Genomic DNA, 22,726 nt, shown 5'->3' with positions numbered 1-22,726 from the left:
ATGCACTGGAGGAAAGAGGGGGGATATGTATGTGTGTTTGGATTGTGGCTGTTGTAAAGTACATTTGAAACATGTAGTGGACTGGAAAGAATTCTCGTAATGTGACACCTTTAAGTGCAGAAGTAGTTATCCAGACTGAAGATGTAATTGGTGTAAGTGAAGAAGTGTTGGGGATATGTTGGATATGTAGGATGCATTTGATAGAGGATCTCTCTGAAATTGAAGTGACTGTAGCAGAAGTTGTGGAACAATCTGACAGAGTGAATAAATTTCCAGGACAAGATGGTGTGACTGAAGAGCTTTTAGAAGAACTCGGGGATGGAACTTCTGAAGTCTTGCTTAGAATGAACATGATTTTTGAGAACTGGAGGATAGCAAATGCTCATTTTTAAAAGTATATCACTATCTGCATGGTTCCAAGTCTGATGCTTGTGTTGAAAAATGAATTTATAATAACTATATTGGATACCTGGATAAAGGTACTGTGGAAAATTTGCTTCTTGTGTAATGAGAAGCTCTCCCCACAGTCCTTTGGAGTTCTTCAGAGGTAACAAAATATTTGCAAGGTTGATCCAGCTGTTAAAATGAAGCATGCTTTTCTAAAAGGTGTGTCTGTCCCTTGCCAAAGGCATTTGATGAAAAAAGTACATCAGTCTTAAATGGAGTATCATCAGATCAGCAGCTGACTTGCTAAAGGATAGGAAGAGGGTGTGGCAGTAAATCCTTCTCATTGGAGTGGAGTCATAGAGAACTGTAATGCACAATTATTTCCTAATGACCTGTAAAAACAGTGTGAGTAAGGGGTTGGCATAATTGAGTGAGTTGATTGATGTAATAAGGATGAGGATAAAGTGAAGAATTTTGGAAGAAGTTTGTAAAAGTAATTGGGCAATAAAATGGCAGCAGCAGTGCACTTTAAAAAGTGAAAAATTTATTGGGGACAAAACCACTCCTGTCTTATATAAGATGATGGGCATTAAGTTGACTAGAAATCTTAGATTCTTAGCACAAGTGATGAAGCAGATGATGTGTTAGGAATTGTTAGGGAAATTGTAGGAAACACAACGCCATTATTCCAGTATGTAAATTTGTGACTTCTCCGTGTGTTGCATACTATTTCTGGTCTGGTGGTCTTACCTCACAATTATTTTAGTGTAACAAAGCTGGAAAGCACTCAAAAATTATTAAGGTGGCACAAGTGGCTTTTGTATAAAGAATAATTAAGTAAAACGTGGATTTTACAAATGGGAAAGAGAGTTTTGTACATAACTGTACATAGTAAAAAGAGGGTAAGTGGATTGGTTACTGTGTGTTTCAGTGTTTAGAAGTGGGGAACATTAAATAAAGCTGGCAGGAGGTGTTTTCAAAACAAGTGAAATGAAGCATTTTTTATGGAATAGAGAGTTGTGCTGTGAACCCTTTTGTAAGGAGTATTTCAGATGCCAAAATTTGACATGATTCAAAAGGAAAGTTGGCTTTTTTTTTTTTTTTATTTTTTTTTTTTTTTTTTTATTCAACAGAGAGCTATGTGGTTGTATAGAAAGGTATAGAAAGCAGGTCCTTCTAAGTAAGGAAATAACAGCTATAGAAAGAATTTCCTACCTTGAGGATAATTAGCATCTGCTGTGATCTGTGCAGATGGTTGTGATTGGAGGACTGGGTGCTTGGCAAGATAGGCCTGATCCAGGCAAAAGATGCTGTTTAGTTTGGAAAACCAAAATGGGTACAGAAGACAAGAATGTTGAATGTACTGATTGGTTCTTTAATACCTCATTTCTACTATACCACTTCTTGGTCTTATTAGGATAATCCTAGATGGGTGTATTTCCTTTCAGATGTTATATATATGTAACCTTGCATGGTATTTAAAACAGATGACATACAAAACATTATTTTTCTCCTTCATAATAATATTTAAGCAGTGATGTTGTATACACCTCAAGACAATGAGCTAGGCATTGTAGTTGGATACACAGGCTGTTAAACAAAAAGAGTTCCAAAAGAAGTGTAAGCTGTAGCAAAAAATTTTGTTACCAAATCTGTAATACGTTCTTCTTGGTTGGTTTCGTTTGCAGGATTTTAAGTAACAATAAAATAACAGAGTTGAAGAATGGTTCCTTCTCTGGATTACACCTTCTAGAAAGACTGTAAGTACTTCTTGAAAAGCTATTTTCACTTTAAAAATGAAGTGATATACTGTTTGTTTCATTAGTAATTCTGAGAACAGAATGTCTTAAATAAGTGATCTGTTATTAATTTTTATGTATTTTTTTGTGATTGAAAAGTAACCATAGCTAAGTGTTCTTTAAATATGTATGAATTAATTATTCAATAGTATGAATGACATGTAACAGCAAAAAATTATAATCTCACATGCAGGTGGGAGGGCAGTTTCAGTGGGAATTTTACTAGAATGCTATGATGGCTGGATTTGCTTTGTTGGTTGTTTCATTATGCAAACACTATGTTGTAAAAGAAATCACTTCTTTAATTTCTTAAGTGTCAAACCATTTATTGAACAGTTGCAAAGTATATTTGCAGAGGAAGCAGATGTATTAGAAGCCCTAAGAGAGAGTGAATTTATTAAAGACTTGTTGTTGACATTTATTTTGAGAGTTTTTCTGCTTACTTCATAGATTTGGTATATGCCAAAGGTGCAGGGGGATGGGAGTGAGTCTGATGGGAGTAACTTCTTGGATATCTTTTGCTTCCTGTTTTCACTTTCCTTACAGATGATACATTGCCTATGAGATAAGAGGCAGCCTTGTAGCTTCTCTTACAGTCAGCCTTTTTCCAGCTGGTAGAAGGTCAGGATTGGCAGGTTGATCTACCTGGGAGCAAGCATAAACTTTAAAGATAAGGATTTTTCTAGGCCATTTGACTGGGAACGTAGCCAGTTTCATAATCATCTCACAGCATCTAGGAAGAGTTCCAAATGACTTTTGGCTTCAGGGAATTAAAAGTATTTTATTCTTCCTCTAAAACTGGAAGGCTCCAATCCCAGTCACCTGACCTAAATAAATTTAAGCACTCTACCATTCCCTCTCCCATATACCAGAAGAAACCATCTTTTCACTGGTAGCTGAGCTTTATGGTAGAAGTAAGTTGCTGTGCCAAAGAAGCAAGGTTATCAGCAGTGATGGCATTTTCTTAGGTAATAAAGGCATCTGCTGATGGTTGTTGTTTGTTGAAACTCATTACAATTTTCAGACAGGAAATACTTGAAACTCAAGTTAGTTTGAGATAATGATTTAAGTTTTCTTCATTAATCCAGATCCTAATTTTCTTTAAAATCATAAGAATGCAGCTTTCTTCCATTTAACTCCTGTCATTTGTAAAGGGTTTTTAGGTTGTTTTAGTATCTTCTTTCAAGAAAAGGAAAAGAAAGCAGCAAGGCCGGCATCAAGTTTTTAGCATTTAAAGTGAACTGGGATAGCAGTGTTTTGAGGGTATGGTAGTCTCATCAGAATGAGAACATTCTTTATTGTGCACTGTTGTAGGAGTTAATGCATCAACGAAAGATTAATAATGGCCAGGTGTCTTCATTATAAATGGAGGGATAACAAGTGTGCTACACTAATTATTAATGATAACATTTTCTTTTTTTTTCCTTTTGTACAAGCAAGATGTTTTTAAAAGCCATAGATATTTAACCACAGTAGATTTTTTCCTCTTTAAATATTTTGTGACCTCTGACAGAACCTTTTATTGTAATTTAAACAGTTTTTCAGACTTAAATAGATAATCAATAGTAAAAGGAAAAACAGTTGACAGTCACAGTAACTATTTTAAGCATTCACATTATATTGAGTAGTTTCAAATTATTTTCCTGAACTTCATTGTGATAACTTGCATGCCTTGAAAATTGCAATTTTGACATTTTTTTGCTTAATTTTATTTTGTCTTACTATTCATACTTCCCTTTGTTTCCTTACGAGTGTTCTGTACTTGGTAGATAAGTTCCTTTCCCCACATTTAATTTGAGATGAAATGGAGATAACAAAAATAAATTGTCAGTGTTTCAATAGTTAATTCAGACAGTATGATTGTCACTTTACTGCTTACTAGGGGAGAGCTTCTGTATGCATTTCATATTTGTTCATTCCTTGTGATGCTACACTTGATAGGAAAAACATTTGCCATTTCACTGTGGTGGTTTTCAGGTAGAGATGTGTTGATATGAGCCAGCAGTGAGCCCTGGTGGCCAAGAAGGCCAAGGGCATCCTGGCCTGTGCCATAAATGGTGTGGCCAGCAGGAGCAGGGAGGTCATTCTCCCCCTGAACTCGGCACTGGTGAGGGCACATCGCGAGTGCTGTGTCCAGTTCTGGGCCCTCAGTTTGGGAAGGACGTTGAGACGCTTGAGCACATCCAGAGGAGGCAACGAGGCTGGAGAGTGTGAGGGGCTTGGAACACAAACCCTGTGAGGAACAACTGAGGGAGCTGGGGGTGTTTAGCCTGGAGAAAAGGAGACTCAGAGGTGACCTTATCACTCTCTATAACTCCCTGAAAGGTGGCTGTAGTCAGGTGGGGTCTCTTTCTCCTCAGGTGGGGTCTCTTCTCAGTTGGTCTCTTTCTCCAGACAGCAACTGGAAGAATCAGAGGACACAGTCTCAAGCTGCATCAAGGGAAGTTTAGGTTGGATGTTAGGAAAAAGTTTTTTATGGAAAGAGTGATACAGTATTGGAATGTTCTGCCCAGGGAGGCAGTGGAGTCACCATCCCAGGATGTGTTTAAAAAAAGACTGGCTGTGGCACTCTGTGCCATGGTTTAGTTGAGGTGTTAGGGCTGGGTTGGACTCGATGATCTTGAAGGTCTCTTCCAACCTAGTGATTCTGTGATATATTTAAATAAAGCCTTTAGAACAAGAAATCAGAGGAATATGTCAGGAACATATATCTGCATAATGATTGAATTTTAAACGGTACTGACAACTTTATAATTCATCTGTTGACATACTAACTTTTTTTCTCCTGTTCAGTTCCTGAAAATGGTAGTGAAAATGATACTTTTAAATTATTTCTGTCACTGTATTAATTTTTCTGGTAATTTTGGGGACATGGTATTTGTAGCTGGCAGCTTGTTGCACTTTAGATTATCATTTTACTCAAACATATTATCACTTGACCTCATCCACATCTGATAATTCTTCTCTGTTACTGTTGAAAGGGATATAGTTTTGGGGCATACAAGCAACAAATAAAACAATGAGGAAGTGCTTTAAAAATTGTGGCCCCAGGTAGACATAATAAGTCATAGTTTTAATAAATAATAAATAATATTTACAGATGTGTTAATTTATGATAATGTGAATTTGCTAATGCATTATTTTGTAAAGAGGGTGATAAATTTACCAAAATAGAAGTTTAATTTTACTGGAAAGTGAAATGTATGTTAATTAGAGTAGAAAATGACTATGCTATGTTTACATCTATTCTTAAAGGAAAAAAGTATACAAATAAGAGTAAACAGTCAAAAATGTTAACAGTCTTAAATGTAATAAAAGTGTCTATACAAAAAGATGCTAAGTATTTTAATCTCCATTACATTTCCATAGTAACTTAAAATTCAACAAAGGCAAGTGCAAAGGATCCTGCACCAGGGGAAGAGTAGCCCCAAGCACCAGCACAGTCTGGGCCCTGACCTGCTGTGGAGCAGCTCTGCAGAGAAGGACCTGGGGCTCCTGGTGGACACCAAGTGTCCATGAGCCAGCAGTGCCCTTGTGGCCAAGAGGGCCGGTGGTACCCTGGGGTGCGTTAGGGAGAGCGCTGACAACAGTTTGAGAGATGTGATCCTGACCCGCTACTCAGCCTAGTGAAGCTTATGTGGTTCTGGGTTCCTCAGTACAGAAGAGACGTGGAGCTCCTGGAACAGGCCCAGAGGAGGGTGACAAAGATGCTGAAGGGACTGGGCCATCCCTCTTACGAGGACAGGCTGAGGGAGCTGGGCCTGTTCAGCCTCGAGAAAACACAACTGAGAGGGGAGCTCATCAATGTCTGTCAGTACCTGAAGGGAGGGTGGCAGGAGGATGGAGACAGGCTCTGCTCGGTGGACCCAAGCAAAAGGACAAGATGCAACAGTCAGAAACTGGTGCACAGAAGTTCCACTTGAACATGAGGAAGAACTTCTTTACCGTGCAGATGGTGACAGAACAGCTTTCCCAGGAGTCTTCTACACTGGAGATACTCAAGAACCATCTGGATGCAATCCTGTTCTGTGTGCTCTGGGCTGATTGTATGTGGCAAGGAGGTTGGACCAAATGACCCACTGTAGCCCTTTCCACCCTGACCCGTTGGGTGGTACTGGGAAATGTAAAAGTTCAGTCATAGGCATTTGATTTGTCCACATAAAATCTACACCTCAGAGAACCAGTGAAAGGATAGGCTGACTTTGTAATGTGTGTAATGTATAACCTATTTCTGTAATTTCTTACTTGTGCTCTTCCTTCATTTCCCTCTTGAAGAAGCATTTCATATAGGAAGAGTCCATGGTCGCTAGTATGCTTCCCATCTGACATTTACTTTCAAGTAGTGTTAAGGAAGAAAAGCTAATTTATCCAGTGGTAGTTAAGAAAACTTAATAATATATACATGTCAATGTGTATGTGTAGGCATAGCTTGCGCCTGCAGGATGCTTTATTAATAAGACAGTCTTCATTGTGCTGAGACAGAAAGCAGTAAATTTTTAAGTACGTATACACGCACTTTTAAATTGTAGATAACTGGCTACTGAAATGTTTCATTGCAAAGTGTAATTAAATTAAAGAGCTTTTTTTCACTCAGCAAACCATATTTAAATATAAGTAATCTTTCATTAAGATACTTTTTACATCTTAACAAGAACATTAGGCACAAAAAATTTTTTTTGTTGGTGAGTTGCTATTTGTCCGCTTATCTATGGCTTTGATAAGGGGCTGTTCCAATTTGACACAACAGTATCTTCTGTCATGAGAGTGGTTAGAGAGTTGTGTGATAGTGAAATCTGAATCCTGTGAGGTTTTCAGGCCTTTATTGGATGTAACAGTGGGGCAGTTGGTCTGATTTAGTTGTAATTTGAGCCAGAATTTGGAGTATATGACTGACCTCAACACATCCCTTGAAACCTAAATTTTTCTACTATCCTAACATCTGTTAGTGGCCTTCACTGATGAATATGGGGTACCCTTATTTACAGTGTTATTTAGAATTAGGAGAAAATTAAGAATCTTTTAATAGATTCTCCGTGTAAGATTGCTGTACTGCCTGGCCTGCAATTTGAGTTGTTAGGGGGGTAGGGGTTTTTGTTTGGTTTTTTGGGGTTTTTCTTTGATTGGTTGGTTGGCTTTTGTGGGGTGGGGGGTTATCTGTTTCTTGAGGTCAGGATTGAAGGCATTTGAGACAGTATTCCATGTTCAGACTTGGGTGTTTATTATTTCTTATCAGTGAAAGTCTCACAACCACGAGTTCGGCAGCATTTCATTAGCAAGGCACAGAATGGCTAGCTAACTCTTGTTACAAAGTCTTTTAAAACTCAACTATCCAATTAAGAAAAGACACCTAGATTATTTTCCTTTTTAACCTGATAACTGATCCCCCAAAGCCCGCAATGCGGACTCTTCTATCCAGTCACAAAACATCACCCAAACCCATGAAGAAGGAAGAACAACCTGTCTCTGCCCCAAAACCTCCATCTTGCTTCATATTTATTTCTGTATTCTAAAACCCCAAACTCTTAAGTTTTCCACCCTGTGATATTACACGCTTCTAACTGGCTACATACCCAGTAATCCCAGTACTATCAATCAATTTTTAAAGTCTTCTCCACAGCCTCAGGTCAAATGCAGTGTTTTCTTGTGGGTCTGTGCCTTTCAGCACAGAAAGTCAAAAATTCTTAGCATCCAGGATTTCAGCATCAGGCATGGTTTTTTTTATTTCGGGATTTTTTGTTTGTTTTCCTTGTTTTGTTTTTTAGAAGGATTCTTGATGGTGGAAGATAAGTTATTAGAAAAGATGTTACCCTAACTCAAATCCTTTTTTCCATTTCTTTCGGAGAGATTTTCTTCCATTTGGACAAATACATATCTATAGATGTATCTTGTTGGTTGAGCTTTGCCAAAGAAAAATCAACATCTGAAATTATTAATTTCCTGTTGCTAAAACTAAAATATAGTTTATATAAATGTTGGTGTTAAAACCAGCAAAAATATTAAAGCCAAACAACTTTCTAATAAAGTTGTCTCCCCATGTCCCTTTTATGTGAGAAATACAAGTTTGTTGGTTTATCCACCACAGTAAAGACTGTCCTATCTGCAGTCCTGTTATTGCTACCAGCTTATGTTGCATTAACATCTTTCGCTGTTTCTGAAGAGTTGATAGACATGTCAGCACTGTTAATTTTGAGATCTTTTGGTATCTCTTTTGTTTCAGAGTTTTCCTCTGCAAATACTTTTTGGTAGATTGATATACAGCTAGTGCCTACCCAATGAGTGCCACTGCGAAGGTTAAAACCAACCAGACTCCCAATCTGAGAAAAGTCTTAACAGTTTGGACATTCATTGATATGAATCCACTTCTGTGGATTTATGAAAGAGCTGTATCAGGGAGTACTCTTTGAATTTATAGAGTGAAATCAAAGATACCTGATAGTCTAGACTAGTGGATTTCCAAGGCATGTTGTGAAGGTTTTTCTCCCTCAGTGGTTTCAACAGTGAGGTTTTAAGTGGGAGTTGCATGATTTTAAATCAAAATTGGAAATATGAAGAGTAAGTAATTTTTCTTCTCTACTTCAAAGATTGATGGTAAATGAGTGATTAATACCTTTTATTAGTCTTAGATTTGCCATGGTCTGGTATAACAGGGTGTTTATATGCCCAAAAGAGCCAGTTCTTCAGGCTCCGGTACTACTGCGCTGGAAGGACTTGGCAGTTCCTGCCACCATAGCAAGGGAAGAAAATAAAGTTAAGAGAAGTGTGTATATGAAAATTATTTTACTGCAAGGTGAATTTAATGTATTTCAAGTACTTAAAATGTTCAGGTAGAGCACTCAAGCGTGATCCATGTGCCATGACGCTGTCTGTTGTACCATGACTGGTTAATTTGTCCGCAGGAAATGCTGTTGTGAAATCTTGGGATGAATTATATTTTTACTCATGCGTATCTGTGTCATGGTAGATGTAATCCTCTTGTACAGTTCTCTTTCAAGCAGAATTATTCATGTTGTGGTAGATGTAGGAGATCTTTTTTCTACTCTTGCAATGCAATCACTGCTTTTGAATGAAAGTACTATTTTTCTTGTCAAATCTAGAGTGTTTGGGTATGACCAAGGAGTGAGAAACTTTGCATATAGTAATAAGCGTTTCTGAAGTTTCAGATAGTAGTACAATAAAATCTAGTGTGATTAGGGACGTGGAAGTAATTTTAGCATTTTTGCAGTGATAAAGTTCTTCAGAACTGTATAGGTGCTATCAGCTGCTTTCTGTGTCCTTTGAAATTAAGCTGTATCTGCAGAATATCTCAAGTTAGGAGTTAAAACTCCTATATCACTTGTACAATTAATAAAGCAGTTTAATTGAATGGATGCTTTACATTTCTCCTTACAGTCTCTATAAACTTTAGATTGAAATTTGCTCTGAAATGTTTTCACCAGCTGTATTTGGGATTTTCAACCAGGGCTTTGCTATTGTGCCAACAACATAAGTGGAAATTTTCAGTATTGGGTCTTTGGTGTATTTTTAAGATCAAGTTTTGCTTTTTTTGGTAGATGTTAGGTGTTACTGAAGAATTGAAAATTGGATAGGCTACAGAAGACAATGTGTGCTACACAGTATCATACTGTGTAATAAACAGGTGTCTCACCCTGCATAGCTGTAACCTGTTCACACTGTGTGTCTTTGAGGCTATATTATTTCATGTGATACAAACTGATAGAATGTTTAATGGAATACACATGCTGTTTCTGTTCCTCCTTGTAGCTAAAATATCATTTTTTCCAATTTTGAAAGATTTTGTTGGAGAAAGTAAAAATGTGTTGGGGTTTTTTTAGTGCTTTGTTCTGAGTTTTTTTGAGGGGGTTGGGTGGTTTTGGGTTGTTTGAGGGGGCTGGGTTTGGGTGGGGTTTTTTGAGGTTCTTAAGCAAATTCAGACAAGTTACATGTATCTTTATGAATATCTCTGTTTTAAAGCGTAATTTATGGTAAATGCTATGTCTTAATTTTTGTCCACAGGGATCTTAAGAACAATCTTATTAGTACCATAGATCCAGGAGCTTTTCTGGGGCTTTCGTCTTTGAAAAGACTGTAAGTATTATATCTAGTTAGTCAGTTTAAACAAAACAAATAAAAATCTCCTCAGAGAGAGTAAGTCTTAGCTTCTGGAAGTTTAGACAGCAAAGTTATTATATATTAAAAGTTATATATATATGTGTATATATATATGCTGTCTAAATATATACACATGTGTTGCGGAATAAGGACTTTACAATTAAAATTGTAAAGCAGGTATGTTTTAATTCTAGCTGGATACATGGGGGGTATTTCCACCATACATCTGTACCTGTGAAATAGGTTCCAGGTTTAAACACACATTGATCCCACAAGCTCACGCCTCCCTGCCCGCTCATTGCCTACCCATTCTCCTCCTCTTTGCACTTCATACTATAATTATTATTCTGTGGTGTCTTCTGGTGGTCGTGGGCAGGGGTCTTCTTGATGAAGTAAGAGGTCTTCCTCAGGTGTTTGCTTTTTGACCTGGTCTCTGGGCAGGCACAGTGGAGGTTTGGCTAATTCTCAGGTCAGTTTGTCCTGGCCAAAACCAGGAGCCTGGTTTTTGCTGGCTCCTTAAGTAAAAGGTTCTGCTTTATTGGTTTTCTACAATACTCGAGTCTTGCTTTACTGAGTTTTCACAATATATAATCTTACCTTTATGGCCTTTACCTAGTAACTATATTCTTATTTGTTCTGTTACAAGTTGTTCTACCCAACAAATTACATTCCTATGTGTTCTGTTACAAATTGTTTTTTCTACTTCTACAAGTTTACTAAATAAACTATATATGTTTCCCTCCACCCACCTAAGTACATTATATGCTTCTAAAATTCTGAATTTTTGTAAACATACATGTTTCATATATCACACGCATATATAAAACAAAGTCTGCTTTCAGTCTTATGACTGAAGAACATCCGCTGCTTGTGGCTTGGCAGCCTCCCTTGTTCTGACAGTTGCTTGTATTATTCCTTTTTATTTGTACTTGAGTGAAACCTCGCTGGCTGGATGTTTGTTCAGAGATTTGATTCCATCAAGTCTTGTTTTGTTGAATGTTAAACTCATGATTTTTATTTTCCAAAGGTCACAGTGGAACAGAGTCGCTTGCACTACACTGAAGTTACAAGCACTATTAATGCTGCTTTATTTAAGGTTTTGCCAACATTCCCATTAACATATTTTTGGGGGATTTATGCTTTGGCTGTAAAAGTTCTGTACCAGATGGAACTTGAATAACAAAAACTTTTGCTTTCCGTTTCTTTTTCTTTTTTTCTTTTTTTTTAAAACACTCTTCAGGTTTTTGTGATATTATTATAGCTTTTAAGTCATAGTGATTTTGGTACTACCTCCCCCATCCTGTTTATTTCCTAAATTTTTAGAGTATATATGTTAATTTGTAACTGATCAGGTGATCTGGTTCACTTAAAAGGAATGTATGTTGGTAATTGCACTTCAGAAAACCTTAAAAGTAAAATGAAAGGACCAATTCTGTATTATTATTACTTGAAATTAATTTTTATTACTTTAAGAATTTTTGGCAATTTGATTTGAGATCTATACTGAAAAATATATAACTTTTAAGTGCTTATTGTAGTATAATTATAGGAGTGGTCTTTTTTATGTATAATAAATGCACTATTATAGGTCTCTGACATGTTTAAAAACTAAGTGATGTACTCTGTGTGTATATATATATATATATTTATACACACATATATATTCATATTGCACAAATAGGGAAATTTGCTAGGTAGGGATGTAAGCCAAGACTGTTTAAGGGAATTTGTGGGTTAGTCTAGACTTGTTGAATTGTATATGGACAAACTATAATTAGTTAAGAGATGGATTAAGGAGTCTGTGTGTATGTTTATATACCCTTATAGCAGTACCTTGTGGGTTTTCCTGGAAAAGACCAAATATACATGTGGTGCAATCTGTTACTCATGAATTTTTGTTCAAATGCTTCTGTTAGTGGACTGTATGTCATTTGGAAATAAACCAGCTTGTTCCAATTTTTTCTTTTTTCTATTTATAGAGACTTAACTAATAACCGAATAGGCTGCCTGAATGCAGATATATTTAGAGGACTTGTAAACCTTATTAGATTGTAAGTATAATTTGTCCTGCATAAATACACTTAAGTTTTAGCCTTGTGTAAGTTAACCTTTGTTTCAAGGGGAGTAGTTTATTTAAGTGTGCTCTTGAAAGACAGCCAGTGCCTATGGTTGTGGTTTGTTACTCAGTAGCAAGCTTAAAAACATGTGCTGGGGCCAACCCAAACCACGCTATTCAGTGATCTGCTGGCCTTGCAGACGTTTTCCAGTTCCATAGAATGTGTAGCTGGGATGGAGACAAGGAGACTGTACAAAATATTTTCTTTAAAAAAATACTTCAGCAATGTAGACACTTTCAGTATCCATGCCTTCTACAGTGGCATTGCTGTCAGTCTGTTTTGCTGGCAGTCTTGCATGTTTAGAAGTCCTTCATTTACTTGAAGAGAATAACATGTAAAGATTATGAAATATTTCTTTGCCCTGGTTGTTAGTTTCTTACACATAGTGGTTTCACTGATACACAGAAAGTGGTATGGTTAATATTTTAAAAAGGCATTCTGATAGATTGAACATGCTTCTTAGAGCATATTAATAGGAAGACACCAGTTCACTGTGAACAACAAAATTAATTTTACACTTCTTGAAATCTATGCTCAACATCTGCCAGTTGTTGCTTTAAATAAAAGTAAAGTCTCTGCATTTACTTTTTTTTTCCAATCTTAAAATTCTTCACCTAAACGAGAAGTATTAGAGAACAGTTTATTTGCTAGGCTATTGAGACCTGATTATTATTCTTATATTCTTGTGAACTAATTAGAGTGTTGTAATAGTACCTTGTAACTTTTAAAGATAGAGTTATATTGAAGAGAATTTTTTTTATTTCATATGTCACTTGTCTGAGGATGAGTTCATATCATGGACATACTTTTATTTCTCAGGAATCTTTCTGGAAATCTGTTTTCTACACTTACACAGGGAACATTTGATCATCTTGGTTCACTGAAGTCTCTGTAAGTACTTGCTGCATCTAGTCCTACAGTATTCTGAAAAAACAAAGCCATTTTCTCATCTGGGCTTCCAAAAGTTTTATTCTATATGTGTAATTTATTAATTTATAGTAAATAAATAGCATTTTACACCTTTATAGCAAAAGGACTAAATACTTCTAAGCAAGATCTTAGTCCTTGATGAACACTATAGTTTTGTTACACATAACAGTGGGTAAATATCTGCCTCACATTCCTTTTCTCTCTCTTGGTTTCATAAGTTGTAATCTTGTGTAAGAAAGAAAGTAAATGAAAAAAAAATGTGCTGGTGATTAGCTTATGCTTTTCCCTGGTAGTCATGACAGTTGGTTCACTGTTCTGGGACTTAATCAAAGGCTTTGGTTTCTGGGTTTGACACTGAGTTATTTACTTGTTTATATTTATAAAGGAGAATGTTTCTTCACCTCCTTCATCCCTTTAATTGTTCATAAAGTGTTATTGCTGATATTTTAGTTGTCTGCATAAAGGTTGCTGTCTAACAACACCACAGATGTGACAAGAGAACCTGGCTAGAACGATTGCTATTAAAATAGTGGCTATCTGGAGGAATTAATGTGAACAAACACCAAATGGGATTTCATAGGAATGTTGATTTAGTGTTTGTAGTGTTCTGCCTGTGATGTGTTATACTCTAGACATCTGCAAGAAGAAAAAGAAAATGTTTTCACTAGAGGTAAAAATCAGTGTAGACATAGCTACATGTTTTGCTACATTTTTACCTGTTTCTAAACAGATAAAATACTAATTTCGGAACAGATCTAATTAATTAATTAATCCCTTAATTTAGCTGACTTCAGCAAACATCTATAGGGGATTTGGTATATCTTTTTACTAGAAAGTACTGAATTATATAGGTGAAGACTGAGTAAATTAAAAGCCTTATTATTTTAGTGTAAAGCAGAATAAAATCGTGTGAATAGTGCTTCTGAAAAGAGAAATAGTTGAGGAGCTATTTTTATTTCTTTTGGTTTTACTCATTTGAGCACTACAGTGAAGCAATAAAGTGTCTTCTTAGGTTATAATAGTGCACATTCAAGCAATTCTTTCTAATTGCTTGTTTGAGGTAGCATGAATACTTTCCATGGAAGAAATTACTAGAATTATTTTCATGTACTGGTATTAGATGTTCCTCGTATTTATGGAGAGGATTCCTTTTCTGAGGGAATATGTCCTTTTGTTCTCAGAGTACAGTTTGCAGAGGATTAGTATAACTTCCAGTAGGTAGTCTAGATTTAGCTTGTTGCCCTTTTGTCTGTGACAATGAAAGGCGTGGTACAGCTGTTAAAGTCAAGCTTTCAGATCTTGGAATTCTGCAGTTTGTCTGCGAAAATGCCTGTGTTTTTTTGCAGAGAATTTCAGACTGATTATCTTCTTTGTGATTGCAACATACTGTGGATGCATCAGTGGTTAAAGGAAAGAAACATAACTGTACGTGAGACTAAATGTGCCTATCCCAAGTCACTTCAGTCACAGACAGTGACTGGTGTTAAACAGGAACTTCTCACCTGTGGTAAGCAGTCCAGGCAACTGAAGCTTGTTTTCTCACGCATTCCATGTTCTGTTAATATTAGTGAACAGACTTTTTTGCTTTGTTTAATTTCCCTAAAATTCAACAGTGGTAATAGTGACTCATTTTCAAAGGTTGATCTTGAGTTGTGATTCATTATTGCTTGATTTTGGAAATAAATAATAAATAAATTGATGATGGTGGATGTTAGTTTGTAGAAACAAAGGATAAATAACTCTATTGACGAACACCTTTTTCCTGCTAATCTATATTTTTCAGAGATCTTTTCCTAAATGGCACAGGAGGAATCAGAAGCCGGTAGTTTCTTTCCTAGGTCTAGCTATGTGATTTCAGATATATGAATTATTCTAACCCTAAATTTCTGAAGTTAAAAGATCTTCATTTTATGAATTACTTTCCTGTGTTGTAATTCTCTTCTTATTGTGATAAAGCCATGACCATGCTTTACTTCTTTTTTTTATATTGGAATTATTCCAACTTAAAAATAAAAACTCATATGTTACTGTAATTTTTGAAGTCAAAATGAAAAACTGGGAAGACCTAAAATGCATAATTACATTTTTCCTTCAAATTTGTATTTTCCATTGTTTTAGATATGGGATGCAAAGGAGTCTTGAAATATATTACAGTAAAGGAATACACATTTTGAAAAGAATATGATGATAGTTTGTGTTTTTCAATATCCAATGCAATAAATGTAGTTTTTATATGCATCTTATAAGATGCAACTTTATATTGATATATAAATAATTGATACCCATTTAGTGTATCTTTCTCCTCTTTTGAAAATTAGCTCTATAATAGATTCTTGCTGTTAATTGTGGTTTTATGTCTTGAATTCTAGAACCGCCGCTTGAATTACCATCTTTCTATATGACTCCATCTCATCGTCAGGTGGTTTTTGAAGGAGACAGTCTACCCTTCCAATGTATGGCTTCATATATTGATCAAGACATGCAAGTCTTGTGGTATCAGGATGGGAAGATAGTGGAAACTGATGAGTCCCAGGGTATATTTGTTGAAAAAAACATGATTCATAACTGCTCACTGATTGCAAGGTGAATCCATAGTGAGAAAATGTATTTCCTGCTTCTTACTTTCTGCTCTGGTTTAGTGACTATTTCCATAACCAGTAAGGCCCTCTCATATCTCACTGACTGAACATGTACACAGAAACATCCCTAGCAGAGAAGTAATCTTCATCTCCTATTAACAATAAAGTTGGAGGAAGGAGGTCTAGAGATTTGATAGGTCCAACCTACATGCTTAAAATAGGATTAGCTAGAGGAAGTTGCAGTTGGATTTTAATTTTCTGTAAGTTTCACCCAATGCATTCGTTTAAAATACATTTGTGGTAGGATACATTCATTTTTATGGAATGTTAAAATTACAAAAATGTTGGAAACAAAGCATTTAACTGAATTGCTCATGGATTCTTTACTCTTCCTTTTGAGCACACCACAGTTAATATTGTTCCACAGCAGAGATCTGCAAGTATAATTTATTCTGTCTGCAGCAGATTGTTGACTTATTCAGCATCTATCGAGTGGTTCTATATCCTGTAATTGTATTAGTAAATTAGAGCGTCAATGTTTATAATAAATTATGCATTTGGGAATTTATTTTTGTTTGGCCTTTCTAAACAAATGAAAATTTTGTCTTGAATAGCAATGATAACACTTGAGGGATTTGGACTTATCATCTCCTTTCTGGAGTCTGGGGGCTTTTTCCTATGGCTATTCTTTTTGTTTCTTACCTTGGCAAAACTAAAAGCCTGAAGAATAGTAAATACTTCTCTGTTAATTGCTGTACATTGAGATGTAAATCGCTCTGGTTTATAAGATCACTCATTGCTGTATGTAATTTGATGTTTCTTCCATTGTCTTTCTGTACTTAATTCATCTTTTGGCAAAAGCTTATATAAATGTTATTGCAAGACTGTTTGATTTTATTCTTTTCTTTTATGTTTCCAGTGCACTAACAATCTCAAACATTCAGGCTGGCTCCACAGGAAACTGGGGTTGTCATGTACAAACCAGACGTGGGAATAACACAAGGACAGTAGACATTGTCGTGTTAGAAAGTTCTGCACAGTACTGCCCTCCAGAGAGGGTTGTGAACAATAAAGGGGATTTCAGGTTAGTAACCTCAGGTTTTTTTCCGAGTAAAAAAAAGTCCCTTTAATTTCACTTCTAACTAAGATTTTATGCATTAGAGGCACCTATGTTTAATGTAAATGTTTAATTGTAAATGTTGGTGTTTTATCAATTCTAAATTACTGTGTGTTGACAGAAGTGCAAGAAATTATACTATGAAATATTATACACTTTGCCTGGTAGCACATCCTTGAAAGATACTGAAACTAACCTATGATACTTGAAATATATAAATGAAAGTATTGGAATAGTTCAACTTTTGTAGATTACCTCTAAGATAAAGTTAGACCACATACTGACAGGGGGATTTCTGCCAGGTTATCATTCTATTTTTAAAAGCCTTCTGCTCCTATATGACAAAATAGGCAACTATTTAAGAAATATGCAACATAGTTTGGATCTTTTTCCCCCCGTGAGTATTAGAGTAAGCAATAAGAATGGTGCTGCTTTCTTTTAATGATTGTTGGGACTGTAGTGGTAGCTGTGGTGTTCCATTGTGTTGAGTGTTGCAGAGTATTTTATCTTTTGTTCTTACCTCTTCACCTGTTTTCCCTTTTCTGATCTTTCTGCTGCTGGTCACTCTAACAACACGTTACTCCTGGAGGTGCCAGCTGTAACAGATAGCTTCTGTATAGATTCTCTATAAGTAAGGTAATTCCCTTTATGACTACTCTGTATTTTACCTTCCTGCAGTAGTTCCTACTGAGAATTAGTGTCTGCAATAGCATTGTGTTCACTATGGTGCATAGGACTTCTTAATGTTGTATTAACTGCTTTTATCCACTCATTTCATTTTTCTTATGCTGCTTGGCTGTGTTGATCTTCTGCTTGGTCTTTTGTTTACAGTGAGAAACTTTTCCTTACCCTGTGTGCATTAGAGTTTTCAAAGTCATGTTCTTTGTATACAGCTGATCTAAGACCATGTGTATTTTATATTAAGAAATGAAAAGTAAGTTCAACCACGTTGCAGGGACCTAGTTTTTTTGCGGGGAGGGAAAAACAAGCTTTCAACTGCAGAAGACCTCCAGTTGTAACAAAAATTCACTTAAAGTCCTGGCTGAGAGCATTATTTCCAAGCTGATCTCCTTTATGTTCATCACTTGGACAATTTTAGAAGGGTGAGTATGAGGAACTGTTAGTAAGGAATTAGTGTTAAGATCACTTGCTGCACAGAAACAATTTAGAATTACTGAAGAACTTCACTTCCACATTGTAGGGAATTATTTATATAAGTAACTTTGTGCATGTTCTCTTTTTACACTGTCAGGGTTTCAACTGCAGGGATAAGCATTTACATTAGAAAAGCAGCACTTCCTGCTTTAGATAAAAGGTGAAGAAAGTCAAACAGACGCAGGTTGTATTCATCAAAGAACACATCTATTTAAATCACTTATGCTTTTTTTTTATGATACAAGTGTGAATTGTTCTTCTTTGGTTTGCCATTAGAGGTGAAAACAGATGGTAAAGGCTTATTTCAAAGTGTTTTCCATTAAATTAACCTATGCTTTTCAGTGACTGTTCAGTGTAATAGGATTTATCCCCTCTGGAATTCAGTAGAAAGAAATAAGATTCCAGGAAATGTTCAGCTTATCAAAAAGTTCGCTGTGTCTGGGTTTGCTATAACAGACTTCCTCTTGTAGCTAGGGTAGAGTAATAATAAAGAGTAATTTTTCACCTTTGAGAGCATATGGAAATAAGGCTTTGACTACGGAGAAAATGGTTCTGAGCAGATGGCTGTAAATGATCCTAGGTGTATTTGATTTTATAGGTTTTTTTTTAGTTGGAACTGGTTAGTCATTTTAGCCTGAATGGTGTTTCAAAACTGGCATCTACATTTTTATCCCTGCAGAGATGGGATAGCAAAGGAGGGTGTTTGTCTTCAGTGTCTTTGGCTCGATATTAGTTCAGCATAGTTTGTAAAGCTTGGGCAAAAACTTTATCCTGGAATCTGTTTTCTTTAATTTAAATATTCTAAGTTTTACTCAGATAATCTCCTTGAGTATTTTACAATCAATGATTAATTGAAAATACAGTTTGCATGTTAAAATACTTCCACTTCAGCAAATACTTTAACTGTTGTGCTTAGCATAATTTTATGCTTGTAGTTGATAGAGTTCTTTTTTAAGAATTACGTTTTTGAAAAGTTTTACTCATTGGGTGTAATATATTTTAAAACTGTAATTATCATGCTGAATTTAGAGATTTACTAAGATGTAATAAAAAGAGACTGGACTATTTGTAAGGTAATGAAATTGTGATATAAAAATTCATATAACTTTGTAACTGAAAGTTACTCTTCGTTTAAAGAAATGAGTGCTTTCAAAACAGAATTAATATATATGAAAGAAAGGATTCTTTTATAATCTCATGGTCTGCCTTTTTCTTTCCCCCTGAAATGAAATAAAAGTGCTTAAACGTAAATGAACCATCTTTCCCCCCAGAGCTGTCTATACTCATGTATTGGTGATAAATTTTGAGCACCTAATTATACAGAGTAATGAAATAAGAGTGTTAATACAGCACAGATTTGCCCTTCTGCTAGCAGTTGGGTAAACTCTGAAAGATTTTCAAGTTTAGACTCACAAGAAATTAAGAATACAAACTTATATATCCTTAGTTTGCATGGTAAGAATTTCATGCCATTAATCACAGTTTGAGCTCTGCTGGAAGGATGTCCTAACTTCTTGGAAACTGGAGAATGCCTCTTTAGGTCATGTCATACAGGTATTGGGAAGAAACAGTTCATGACTGAGAATGGTACAGCTTAACATTCATTTAGCAAAACTAGGAAATAAGGGAAATGTAGTTAAAGCTAAAATCAGTTCCCCTCTCTCATTCACCACTGGGCTACAAAGTAACTTGTACCTGCACAAGGGCTTTTGTGCATGGGAGAGGAAAGAGGAGAAGGGACACTGGTGTTTGAAAGTGTTTCCATGGCGCTGTGAATTTGTGTTGTTTTTGTGATGTGAGTTTATGGCACAAAGCTGTTGACTTTTAAATTGCTCACCTTTTATGTCCGGTTTAGTAGAAAGCTTTCTAAATAGTTATACAAGTAATACATTAGTATTTAAAAATAGTAAAATGTTTCTGTGCATATTTAAATTTGTTCTAAAGGTAGCACAGACTGTAAGATTACCTGGCATCGCTTGTAATCTTTTGAGAAAATCATGGCAAAAGAAGGTAAAATGCTGTGTAGGGACATGAGTGCGAAGTAAACTCAGAATGAAAGAACAATAATGAAAGAAAGGGGTAATAAAAATAGGTAAAGTGGAGATAAGAAGAGGGAGAAAAGGCAAATAACCTTGAGATAATCTAATAACCTTTGAAGTAGTGTTCTCACTTCTTTTCTGTTTGATGGCTATAGAAGTTCTAGAATATACAGCTTAGAAATAATACTTGTTTAAAAGCATAGTAATTAAAGCTCTCCTGAAAAATCTGTTTTACATTTGAGTGCTAGTCTGAGAAACCAGAGAGAAACTCTGTTTTGTTTTCTACTTCTTTAGCATTAGATGTCAATAGTGAGAAAAAGGAACAGCATGTGCCATATTTCAGTTAAAATATTTGTCTTGGAGGTTGTGTCATAAAACCTCTGTCAGGACCGCAGAATTTAAATTATTCCAAGGCCAAGTGACACTCAGTCTGTAATGTGATACATTCAGTGAAAACTGAGCTGACCACACTTCTACTGAAAATGCTTTGGAAAAATACAACTTCTAGAAAACTGTAAAGACAGAGACAAATACCCCTTTCAAAGTGGCATCTTTGATGTTGAAACTTAATATAAAAATTTCAGGATTGATAAATGATTTTGGAAATTATGTTTTGATAGTCCAGTGTTTTGGAAACCTGACTTCACATTCTAGAAGTGGAGCTTTGAGTGTATTATGCAAGGTATTTGTGGGCCTGCATGTCTCATAGCAGCTGTGCCAGCTGATTTATTAGTTGTCCTCATCTGCCTGTTTTCTTTTTGGCTCAGTTCTCTGAAGGCTTATTATAAATACATAGAAATTGGGAGCACAGAAGTATTTCATCTTTGTACTTGTTTTTCCAGTCCGTGTTGAATCAGAGTCTATTTCAATTTGTCGCTGCTGACATTTCAGAGACTTGGATAAGTGTACATATATCGTATCCTGCTGTCCCTCCCTCCCTTCCCAGCAGATGCATAATGTGCTCTCTCCATGATCAGAGTTGGCCAGACATGATCCAGTCTATCATTTGTTAGCTTGCTGAGGTGCATGTAACATTGCACTAAGGTTACTACTGGAATTGTGGCAATTCACAATGTTGTTGTAATTTTTTCTGAGGAAGATTTTTCTCTTTTCTTTTGCCTTCTTTAAAGTTAAAAAGATGTTAAAATCCTTATGTTACCATTGCAGAATCTATATCTATTCTTTTAATTAATTTACATTCTCTGAAATACCTCAGTATGATTCTAGGCATTTAAAATCTGTGCTAATTATTTTTAAATGCTTTTCTTCTTTCTTTTAACTACCTCCATTGTCATCAAATCTGGTATAAGTTTTCCTTTCTGGTATTGGTTGATGGTGACTCTTGTCTTAATTACCTAAGGCTGCTGAGGCCCTTAGTGTAGGTGAACTAATATTTGCTGGGCTGGATGAAGCTCTGCTGGATATCTAGATAATCTTCTGTCTCTTCTAGCATTCAATTACTCTAGTGATGGCCATAATAACAAATCTCCATTTCTTAATGAAATTATGTGATACATAATTATGCATATAATTATTATGTTGCTACATACTACAATATGGAGAGCTGATCTGTAATGTCAAAGCTGTTACAAAAGGTAGTTAAATTTAAGTCCTTTCTTCCTAGTTTAGTTTGTTGTATTTATCATCTAGTCTTTTCCTATTAGTTCTCTTACCAACTTAGAATACTTTTATGGTTGTTGCAGTGACTTGTGTGATACTGGGATGCCACCAGCAATATCTTTTTGCTTCTTCTTGCCCAAACTTAGTTTAGGCCATTTTGACTATTACTTAAGTGTCTCACTTCCATTACTGAACATGTTACAATTGTTCTGTTGGAATTAATTAAGAATAACTTCAGATAGAGAAGACTTCTAGTATACCCTAAAAGGTTAATATTTTCTATCACTTCATATACTTGAGTAGTGTAGGTTTTTGCCTTAGTCCATCCCTGGAGCTAGATATCTTCTCTCAGGAGGAAAAACTGATAAATTCTAGCATCTTCAGTAAGAGGAGTTACTTAATTGATTAATAAGGAGGGAAAATGGTGCTGACTTCTTCAGTTTCTCTGTGTTGGCAATATTACTTAAATGTTTAATTTCTTGAAAATGGAACATCCTTCAAGGTGTTTACTTTATTTATGTTCTTAGCATTTCTTAATTTAGATGATAGTAGTGAATAAACGACCATTTACTATAATGCAGTCCAGATATAAAAGCAAACTTTAAAATCACAGTGTAATCCAACAAATTTTTTTGTTTGACCAATTCCAATCTAATTAATTTTTGGATTCAACTGCTTTGTCCAAGACCCTTTGAAATACTTAAAATTTATAAAACTATGTTAGCTCTAAAGACTCTTAAAGGAGCTTGACATAAGGAGACTACAGAAAGCCTGGGATGAATCAGTGAACCTCACTTGCTCTCAGTTTTAATTAAATGTTACATGTTGAATTCTTAAATTTGAGATACTGAGCATTCTGCAATTTAGGTATGTA

General features: G+C 35.6%; 1 protein-coding gene across 1 annotated transcript in view; it reads left to right on the top strand.

The window, feature by feature from the left end:
• ADGRA3 (adhesion G protein-coupled receptor A3) overlaps positions 1-22,726 on the top strand; it is a 55,373-nt gene that overhangs the window by 12,486 nt on the left and 20,161 nt on the right. The window contains exons 2-8 of the mRNA XM_030270849.4: positions 2,076-2,147; positions 10,200-10,271; positions 12,275-12,346; positions 13,232-13,303; positions 14,689-14,849; positions 15,712-15,925; positions 16,841-17,005. Coding sequence (XP_030126709.4) covers positions 2,076-2,147; positions 10,200-10,271; positions 12,275-12,346; positions 13,232-13,303; positions 14,689-14,849; positions 15,712-15,925; positions 16,841-17,005 — 828 coding nt within the window. The remainder of the gene's footprint in view (positions 1-2,075; positions 2,148-10,199; positions 10,272-12,274; positions 12,347-13,231; positions 13,304-14,688; positions 14,850-15,711; positions 15,926-16,840; positions 17,006-22,726) is intronic.

Source organism: Taeniopygia guttata, chromosome 4 (genome assembly GCF_048771995.1).
Source record: "Taeniopygia guttata chromosome 4, bTaeGut7.mat, whole genome shotgun sequence".
NCBI classification, from domain to species: Eukaryota; Metazoa; Chordata; class Aves; order Passeriformes; family Estrildidae; genus Taeniopygia; species Taeniopygia guttata.
This window is presented reverse-complemented; position numbering and strand designations above follow the sequence as displayed.